The 10,648-nt window shown below is 35.6% G+C and overlaps 1 protein-coding gene across 2 annotated transcripts in view; it reads left to right on the top strand.

Moving 5' to 3' along the window:
• Positions 1-489: 489 nt before the first annotated feature.
• LOC144978108 (nuclear pore complex protein Nup160-like) overlaps positions 490-10,648 on the top strand; it is a 56,617-nt gene continuing 46,458 nt past the window's right edge. For both annotated transcript variants that reach the window (XR_013646464.1, XM_078923725.1), the window contains exons 1-7: positions 490-606; positions 3,183-3,294; positions 4,423-4,630; positions 6,473-6,695; positions 8,054-8,132; positions 8,996-9,107; positions 10,488-10,572. Coding sequence is in view for 1 of the 2 variants with exons in the window: in XM_078923725.1 (XP_078779851.1) it covers positions 513-606; positions 3,183-3,294; positions 4,423-4,630; positions 6,473-6,695; positions 8,054-8,132; positions 8,996-9,107; positions 10,488-10,572 (913 nt within the window). In the remaining variant the exon portion in view is untranslated. The remainder of the gene's footprint in view (positions 607-3,182; positions 3,295-4,422; positions 4,631-6,472; positions 6,696-8,053; positions 8,133-8,995; positions 9,108-10,487; positions 10,573-10,648) is intronic.

Here is a 10,648-nt window from a genome sequence, read left to right as displayed (position 1 = left end):
CCCCACCCCCTCGACGGTCATGGAAAAGAGTGAGTGAGTGAGTTCATCCTATCAAAATTTAACTACTGGTGCTATGTATTTAGATAACATACTCACAACATCCGTCAACCGGATATAGCGTATCAACACACACACACACACACACACACACACACACACAAACACACACACAAATACTCACTGTAACCTTAAACCTTTATCGTCTGACTAGTGTGAGAACTTATCATTAAAATGACTGGCTTTAGCTAGGTATGTTAAAAATATCAATTATTATTACATACAGTCTTACTGCTACATAATAAATATATACAGAGAGTGGAAAATAGTGGTTTTTATTTTTAACACGCTTAAAGTTGTCTAAATTGAAAACAATTTTTATTGTTTTACATACCATCCCGGTTAGTCTCGAGAATTTTTCAATATTGAGTACCAATCCGAAAATATCTTAGTATCCGATACTACACTAAAATATCGTCCATTTTTAGCATAACGCCCATCATTCGAAATTGAAAATGGCGGCGACCAGAAGGAGAAGCAATTTGTTGCGTGAAGTTAGTGCGCCGGCTTCCAATTCATGGAGATGGAAGTCGATAACTATTTGCACAGGTGAACATATAATAGTTAAACTTGACGGTTGTGATCTTGTCAAAATTTGGGCTTGGGATCGTCTCTTGTACTCTATGATGTTCCCTCTTCCCTTCAGTCCGATGCCGAGATTGGACTGCCACTGACACTCACTGAATTACTAATTTACTGACACTGACACTCTCCTCACTTCCTCACATAGTACATAGTCATAGAAACTAGACACTGTGAACTGTGAAAATTATTATTATTACTACTTTATTATTTTTCCTCTAATAATAGACCCCCCCCCCCCCACACATTTTTTGACTCAACGAGTTGATGAGGCTGAGGATCAACAAATCACAATTATCTGATGTGCCTGCATAATATGTTGCAGAGACGCCAACTTTTAGTTTTAATTTTACGTTTCAGACACCACTCGTAGGAATTTCAATGCCGATAGAGGAATTTCCGCGGGAGCTCAAACAGTTACAGTCTTCATCCCCAGTATTCTTGTAGCCTAGGGCTAGAGGGTTTTGGAGGGGGGAAACTTTTTTTTTTTTTTTCCAAAGTCTCCCCCCTCCCAAACCCCCTACTAGAACATTATAAAAAAAAAGTTTCCCCCTTCCAAAACCCCTACTATAACAAGAATACTGGGGATGTAGGAGCTTTCGAAAGGCCTCCCGATTAGAATGAGAATTATATTATAATACATAAGGCTGCGGTTATTCAGAGTCGACTCTGAATAACTGTCTACGGTTATTCAGAGTCGACTCTGAATAACTGTCTACGGTTATTCAGAGTCGGGGAGTCCACTCTGAATAACTGTAGACAGTTGACTCTGAATAACTGGCTACAGTTATTCAGAGTCGGGGAGTCGACTCTGAATAACTAGACAGTTATGAGTGATGAATTTCCAGTTACCAACCACACGGTTTTTCTGGTTTTTTTTCTTCTCTCCCACCTCTGTTTAACCCTACGGGAAAAAATCGTTTTACTTTTTGGTATTTTCTTGTCTCTTCTGTCATGGCAGTTTTTTGCATCGGTGATTTGCATTGCGGCCGCAAAATTTGCAAATTGTCGAGATTTTGCACCCAAAAAAAAAAAAAAAGAAATATTTAAAAAAATATAGTGGGGACCGGTGATGATAATCTTCCGCGGATTTCTGGGATTTTAGGATTTGTTCATAAATGTTCCGTTGTTTTTTTGTCATGTCAAACATTTTCTGCTCAGTGGTAGTTCAGGGGGAAAAAAACAATAATATGCCTTCTATCATTTTTTTGACACCTCTGCTCAGTTGCATGAATTTTGGTGCCACTCCTTTATTTATGACGTTAGTCTAGACACGCTGGCGCCAAATGTCAAAGGCAGCCCAATTCACATGGTGGCCCTGAATGAGAAGATGATCGAAAGGGAAGGGGATGGAGCAAATGGGTGTAAATATTTGTGTACGTTTTAGCTGTAACATGATAATACATTCATTTGACGATTTTAGAAGGTTTATAAAGCGTGTCTTTTTTTTCTTCCTTTTTAAGTTTTGTTTTGTTTTTGTTTGATTGTTCTGAATTTGTTTATAGAATTCATTACAACTTGTGTCTAATTATTAAACAATTTTTAAAAAATCAATTCATTCTCTCTCTCTCTCTCTCTCTCTCTCTCTCTCCTCTCTCTCTCTCTCTCTCTCAGCCACCCTTCTATCTTCATATTATGTTTATAGATATCATTTGGTAATAGAGAGATACGTTAGGCTGATCGATTTAAGAAAAGATTGTTTATAAGCTAATTTAAATTTGCTTTGTTGATGGAATATGATTTGCAATTGATTAATAAAAAGATTCTTATTTATATGCGACTGAAGTTGAAAAATCGCCAAGTTTTAAGAATTTGGCATTAAAATTGCCAAAGTCACAAAATAACCGTAGTAAACTGGTATCAAATTGAAACAAACTCATCTCGCAAGAACTCAACTCGATAATTCGATAGGCTACTCGGCTCTAAATATCTGTACACATTGATGGTTATCCAGGGTCGACTCTGAATAACCATCTACAGTTATCCAGAGTCGACTCTGAATAACTTCCTACAGTTATCCAGAGTCGACTCTGAATAACCACTTACATAAACACATTGCCAAATACAATCCCAAAGTTTCCTTATTGGCTGTCATTATTCCCAGACGCAATAGTTGCAGTGATGATGATGTGGTGGTGGTGGTTGCAGCAGTAGTGGTAGTGATGCATACAGTATTATTTCCAGTACATTTTATAGTATTGGTGAGTTTGAATCATATACTACTCACTACCACATCAACTATTACAGTCACTTTTATATTTAGTGATTTTGTAAGTGTCACATGATTAATTTTTTTTTGATTACTGGCTTGGTAGGTCACCAGATTGTTTCAGGTTTTTTGTGTATGGCATTCATCACATTCAGGCGAAGTCACTGTTGCCAACTTTGACCAATGCCACTAGGCCATTTATCAGCTCACTACTGGAGTGTCAATTGGACATTTACCAAAGTACCTAATAATAGTGTGGTAGGCTGTATTCACTGTACTTGCTTTTTTATTTTTTTAAAAATGTTTTTTTCTCATTTTATCATTTTATTTGTAGGGGCGTCTGCCAGTACTCTCCAAGACATCAAAGTATCAGAAAGCTGTGGTGGTTACTCATATCAGGAAAGTGGAGCACCAGGATCCTGTGTTCGAAACAGATTTATCTACTGGTAAATAATTCAATACAAATTTGCAGCACTTTTACTTTTATGTATTCATTTACTCTCTTATTATATGACAAACTTTTGAACTCTTTGTCTATAACAAAAATGGTGGATGGTAAAGTTTGCGAAGTAGCCAAAATCACTTGAGGATAGATTTTGTAGATCTTTGAATAGGTTGGTTTGGGAAATGTTTCATCAGTAACTCATAAAAACTGGATTTATTGTCCATCAATATGCATTAAATTGGTTTTGTCGATTTACTTGTGGAGACATTTAGTGGTGATCTCAAACACCGATAGTGTGCTCTTGGTATCTACATCTATTTCCTATTTGAACCTATTCCACTTTGTCTTACTTTTTCCTCACATCGTTTTAATTGTACACCTAGAATGTTTTTACTATTCAATTGTCTTCCTTTTTACTGGTGCTGATTTGACCTAAATGTGTTGCAAGCACCGTAAAACCTTTAAAAACAAAAGCAAACAAACAAACATCATATTTTGTAATCTCCATTTTGATATGAATTGTCCACTCAATATTTTATCTGAAATAGTCTTTAATAATTATTGTTTTTTTTTAACTTTTTAAATTTAAAGGGTTTATTAACTGCATAATGGGGGTCCAATAGCTCAGCAGGTAGAGCACTGGCTTCTTAATCAAAGGGGGCCCCGAGACTGATCCCATGTGCAGTTGAAATTTTTTCTGTCTACTCAGTAGTGATTGGGTAGCTGGGTCTGTTAGATCTGGCAGAAAGTACTTTGCAATAGACTAGCATCCTATCCAAAGGGTAGCAAACAAATTCTATGCTATATAAACCAGTATAAACTCTGGCTCCATGGGCCTGGTGGCTCTGAAGCTTTTTTTTTTTTTAACTGCGCATTGGAAAAACAAAACCAGCACGTCCTTAATATGATTGTTATTTAAATGTTGCATGTAAATCTTATTTTTGGTGTTGATATTGTCCTGTTCGAAATTAAAGAGTTCTCAACTCCTTACCATTACTGACATCCCTGGCAATTTACTGAATCAGTAAGTTCAAAACTTCTTGAATTTATCATCAAATTTTTTTTTGCCATATATAGACAACAAAAAAAGAGTTAAATGTATTTTTCATCCCTTCTTGTTGTTAACCAGGCGTACATACCAAGATGTACTGGAACTGGTGGAAGAGTCCCTGGACCTGACATTATCTGGCAACATGGTGCGTTACAGGTTCCAAGACTGCCCCATCATGCCTCAAGTATCCATTCACGAAGTACCCGGCCATGTCGTCGTTCTCGTGGCCACGGTGGCCAGTGTTCATCGTCTGGTCTTTCCTCATCCCACCAAGATCAACAGACAGGTAATGAGATGTGGACTCATGCTGTGTATTTATCAGTCATTATTCATTAAACAGTGCTGATGATCTTTCTCAGATCTGCGGAAATCCGCGATTTTGGAGTCCAGAGGAGGATTTTCCTCCTTTTAAAAATTACATTTTCACGAAACAATGTGTTAGCAATGAGAGAGCTGATGTGTGGTGGAACACACAGGTGCAGTATCCCACTCTCCAGAAGTTAGCTAGCGTATCAATGATAGTCTATCATCTCAATTGCTCTAAAAGTGGGGTCTAGTGCAGTAAAAATGGGGCTTAAAGGTAATCGTTCAACATTTTCATACTTTTTCACTTTTTGTCACCATTAGCACTGATTAAAAGAGAGAATGGGGAAGGGGAAAGGGAGCAATATTAATTTTCCTACTTACCTCCCTTTTGTCAATCTCCAACTTTTAAATATTTATTGCGTTTTTAAAAATCTGAATTTTAGGGACAATGGCGGAAAGGGGGTGGGGGATTGGTAAATTTTTCCAAAAATGATTTTGTGGTAGGATATGGATATTGATATGAGGCCGGTAATCTAAATGATAAAAGTCGTTTCTAAGTGACTATAGGATGAGGTGGCAGTGGAGGAAAAGGCATAACACTTCAGGGGTTTTGTTTTATTTATTTGTTTGTCCAAAATATGCAAATATGAGAATATTTACAGGAATAGGAAAAATTATAAGGAGCAAAAAGTGTGCTCATCTATTGAAATTGTTTTTCTTTTATTTTTAACTCGTACAAAGACTTGAGGAATGATGCATTTGAATTTGAGTTCTTAATTGGTGTTCGTGACTTTGTTTTTCTCTTGGCTCATTTGATCCATTCCTCGAGTCATGACATGTTTTGGTAAAGCAGCCATTTGTGCAATGAATCTTTACTTTAAATGAAAACATGTTTTATATTCTGGGTCAAAATGTGAAATAATATAAGATATATCATGATAGTTGTCGGTTGGCATGTATGCCTTCATCCTGAGCCAAAATAGTTGTAAACAGTTTTTTGGGTCAATTTCTTTTTTTTAATGTTAATTTCTTATTCTTCATTTAACTACATCTGGCAATTTTAGTTAAAAATAATATGTCTTAAATGCTGAAGATTTAATTTATTTATTTATATATTTTTTGTTTCTTTGTTTTTGTCCCTGTGCACTTGATAATACTTTAATTAGTGTTAATAATAAAAACGTAGTGACATGATTTAAATATTTGTTTCAGATGAGTCTGTAAACATGACTTATTAACATAACAACCATTCAACATATTGTTACGTGATTCTTCTCAGAATACAAAGCTATATATGTTTTGCTTTTTATATAATTGGGACATATTTGGTTTGTTTTTTTTTTTTTGTGGTGTTTTGTTTTAAACATGAATTAATGTAAACCTAAATAGTGTTGAAAGCGCCGTTAAATACTTAGAAACGAAGAAAACAAACAATGTAAAATTCATGACTCCACCATACAAACAATGTAAAATTCATGACTCCACCAAACAAACAATGTAAAATTCATGACTCCACCAAACAAACAAAACAAACAATGTAAAATTCATGACTCCACCAAACAAACAATGTAAAATTCATGACTCCACCAAACAAACAATGTAAAATTCATGACTCCACCAAACAAACAATGTAAAATTCATGACACCACCAAAGAAACAATGTAAAATTTATGACCCCACCAAACAAACAAAACAAACAATGTAAAATTCATGACCCCACCAAACAAACAAAACAATGTAAAATTCATGACCCCACCAAACAAACAAAACAAACAATGTAAAATTCATGACTCCACCTGTTTTTTTCTTCTTCTCTATGCAGCAAGGGTTCGTCCTCTCAGAACAAAATGCCATATCTATATTTTACGACGCATCCCTCCCCGACGACCCCCACAACCAGTTCCTGTTGACCCCTGGAGGTAGCATCACGTCCCATTTGCTAAGTGCCTCCAGCTGTATGTGCAGTGATGGCCACACGTTGTTTGCCATGGCAACTAATGCCGGTGGAATTCAGCTGATCAAATTACCCCCTATTGGAGTCGCCGGTAAGGTTTGGATTGTGTGTTTGGATTGTACGGCTATGTGGTCGAGTGGTATGACACTCGCTTTTGGATCGGAAGGTCCTGGGTTCGAGCCTCTCTCTACGCATCGTTGAGTCCTTGGAGGAGGCTCTTTACTCACATCTCTCACTGTGATCAGGTGTAAAATTAGTACCTGGCCGTTAACAGCGTTGTCTGTCCGAAAAAAATATAATATCGCCTAACAGGCGTAATGTCCCGTCCTAAATGTTATATGCTGCTGTTGGCCAGGGACCGCTTGTAAAGCGCTTTGAGCACATTTAGTGGATATTGCGCTATATAAAAGCTTAATTAAAAATTTAATTTGCATACCTGCCAACCCATCCACTTTTGGCTGAATCTTTATTTTCACTCTTCCTTTCCGTCATTGTCTCTAAAATTCATATTTTAAAAAACGCAATAAATTTTTAAAAGTTACAGATTGACAAAAGGGAGGTAAGTAGGAAAATTAATTTTGCTCCCTTTCCCCTTCCCCATTCTATTACTTATACATGTTATCAAGTCTGTGCAAGTATACGTCCCGATGTGTGTGGTGACAAATTTTTGGTAATTTGAGAGAGAAATATCCATTCGTAACAAAATATCTATTTAAGTTTGAAATTCCTATTCTGTGACGTTCCAATTCCACTTTTAAAATGTGAGGTGTTGGCAGGTCTGAATTGGTTTATCCAGTTTGGCAGATTTTGTACGAAGGTTATTGTCTCACATAGGGTTTTAAAGGCCTATGTATGGTCAGTATTATATGGCTGTGAAAGCTGGACAATTACAGAAGACATTAGAAAGAAACTGGAGGCAGCAGAAATGTGGTTTCTTAGAAGGATTTAAGAATCTCATGGACAGAGAAGAAAACTAATGAAGAAGTATTAGAGCAAGCTGAAACTAAAAGGTTATTAATTCGTACATTAAGAAAAAGACAAATGCAATTTTTAGGACACCTAAATCGACATAAATGTATTGGACATCTTGCTCTCACAGGAAAGATAGAAGGTTAAAAAGAGTAAAGGTAGACCAAGAAAAAAAACATATTTGAATAGTTTGAACAGCTGGGTGACAAAGAAAGAGAAGGGTAATATTAGTTTTATGAGGTTATCTGATCAGAGAGATGAATGGCGTACCATGATCACCGATATCTGGCACAGACTTGGTACTTGAAGAAGTGATGAGATATTCATGGTGACCCGGACGTGTAACAATTATCTTTTGATGTATAGAAGGAACGAAATTGACATCACTCAGCTCATTGTTATTGTTTTTAGCCAGCCATTTTTAGGCTATTGCTGTACAATATTGGTACCTTTTTTTTTTTTAAATCTTCATTTTAACAGGTGTTGTCCTCCAAAACGAACTGTCGTGTTCTTCCATTATGAAAAAGATTTGGTCTGGTCTCATTCCTACAGTGATGAAGTGAGTTATCCTATTCTTCTTTGCAATGCTCGTTAAGAAAATAACTTAAGGGATATTCATACCTGCCGAATGTTACGAATTTTAGACAAATTTCATGGTCAAATACGAAATTTTATGGAAAATTATGAATTTTTAATTCTTAGTTATACTTAAATAATAATAATAATATTGATAAGATAAAGAACAACAACAATTACTATTCTACTACTACTAATAATAATAATAATAATATTGTGGTTGTTCATGCACAATATCAGAAATTACGAATTTCCTTGTCAAATTACAAAAAATAGACATTAAAATTACTAAATTTGAAGTTTTCAATTTGGCAGGTCTGGATATTAGATTGAGAGAAAAAAATTAAACTCAAAATAAAATGATAAGAAGTCCTTCAAACCCATAAGGCCCATGGAGCCGGAGTTTATCCCGATTTCTGTAGCGTTAAAGTGGCAATAGTACTTGCTTGCTACCACTTAGATGGGATAATGTCTATTGCAAAGTTCTTTTCTCAAGATCAAATAGACCCAAATCACTGCTGGGTGTACAGTGAGGTGGTCAGAAATTTATCTTGACTTCACTCAGAATTGATCCCAGTTCCTTTGTAAAGCAAGTGCTCAACCGATTGTGACCTCAAATATATAATGACAAGGCATAGTCTAAAAATCTCTCGTTTTCATATGCATGAGATACTCTTTAATAATTATTTTGTTTTCCTAATAAAATCTCATCTAAAAAAATTTTTTAAAAGTTTTATCTACCTTAAACATCCTTAAAATCTCTTGTGTCAGCTTTGAAAACAATATGTTTCACTGATTATAAATAAAAATTTAATGCATTGTTTTGTAAAATCCTTTTCAACCCAGGGGTCAGGCTGTGCCAGAAACGGCTGTCAGTATTGAGCTCTTGCCATTACAAGGAGATGTGTATATTTTCACTGTGTGTAGAGATTTTCGATTCCGTATTTGGTCTTCAAGGGTGAGGTTTTCATATTATTTTTATTTTTAGGCTTGCCATCCAGTATGTAATGTAAATGTTGCTGCTCGAAGCTCGAAGAAATAAATAACAATGTGAAATTGAATGTTGGCTTCAATTTGATATACGAAAACAGTTAAAATGGACGTTTCGGGTTTCCCCTTTATCAACAAAACAGGATGAATGAAGCACTACAGATGAATGAGATAATGTGGTAGTGGTGTTGTTAGGATGAATAAACAAAACATTGATTGGGAGGGGTATTCATAAGTCATGAGCACTCAAGTGCAAGATAAATTGAGACAAAGTAAATACATTAGATATATAACTCTATATGGGCAATGATTCTGCACTTTTTAAGTATGAATCTGAATAATATTTATTGGGTTTTTTTTTTAGGTGTTTCACTACGGTTTCAACACTTTTTAGGTCATTTAATATAATAATATTTAGTTATGTGCCAAAAAAAAACTCCCAAAACAAATATGTGTCCGTGCATGACATAATCAGTCAGAAGGTCAACATTTTGGAGTTTGCATTTTCTGAAAGAATATACTCCCCAGAGCATTTAACTCTTTATTTGAAGTAAATCGGGTGATTTTTCATGAAATTATGGTCAGATGTATGGGAAAGGTATCCAGCAACTTTTCTCAAATTTCATACTTTTTCAACTTGACTAGCTGTAAAAAGTATTTAGAAGTGAAATTAAGCTTTGTGATATTTCCTGAAGATGTGTACAAAAAGGGTTGATGTAATAATTTATGACAGGAACTTATTTTTGATAAATAATTAATTGACCTTCTAACTAAACTTGGCAATTTCTCAGTTCAAACCTTTTCACCATCCGACTGATGACGTCATTCACTGTAACATTTTGTTTTACCTCTATTGTAATAAACTGAAACAACTGACATGACTCTCGTAAAGTGTAATTCAACTCTGTGGCTTTTACTAATTTGATTTTTATTATTAAATGTTCTCTGGTAAATAATGTGCGGCTATGTGGTCTAGTGGTATGATACTCGCATTCGGATCGGAAGGTCCTGAGTTAAAGCCTCGCTCGGCGCATAGTTGAATCCTTGAAAAAGGCTCTTTACTCACATTCTCTCACCGTACTCAGGTGTAAAATGAGTTCCTGGCCATTAACAGCGTTGTCTCTTTCGGAGAAAAAAAATTGTATTATCGCCTAACAGGCATCATATCCCATCCTACATGTTAAGTGTTGCTGTTGGCCATGACCCTTTGTAAAGCGCTTTGAGCACGTTTAGTGGATATTGCGCTATATAAAAGCTCAAGTTTAAGTTTATTGTTAAGTGTTCTCTGGTAAATAATGTGATCTTTTCAATTCATCTGTATATTTCTATTTTTTTTTCCAACCTGCAGCAAAGGGAGTGCATCCTTGTGGAGAATCTCTTAGATTATAACAGCGATGACTTGGAGAGCACAGCAAATCCACCAATACTAAACGGTAAGAGGCAGATTCTAATGGTCTCACTCTACACGATCATACTTGCCAAGTACCTCGATAAAATCGGATTTACTCC

Source organism: Berghia stephanieae, chromosome 8, assembly GCF_034508935.2.
Source record: "Berghia stephanieae isolate SIO BIC M18660-M18661 chromosome 8, UCSD_Bste_1.3, whole genome shotgun sequence".
NCBI classification, from domain to species: domain Eukaryota; kingdom Metazoa; phylum Mollusca; class Gastropoda; order Nudibranchia; family Aeolidiidae; genus Berghia; species Berghia stephanieae.
This window is presented reverse-complemented; position numbering and strand designations above follow the sequence as displayed.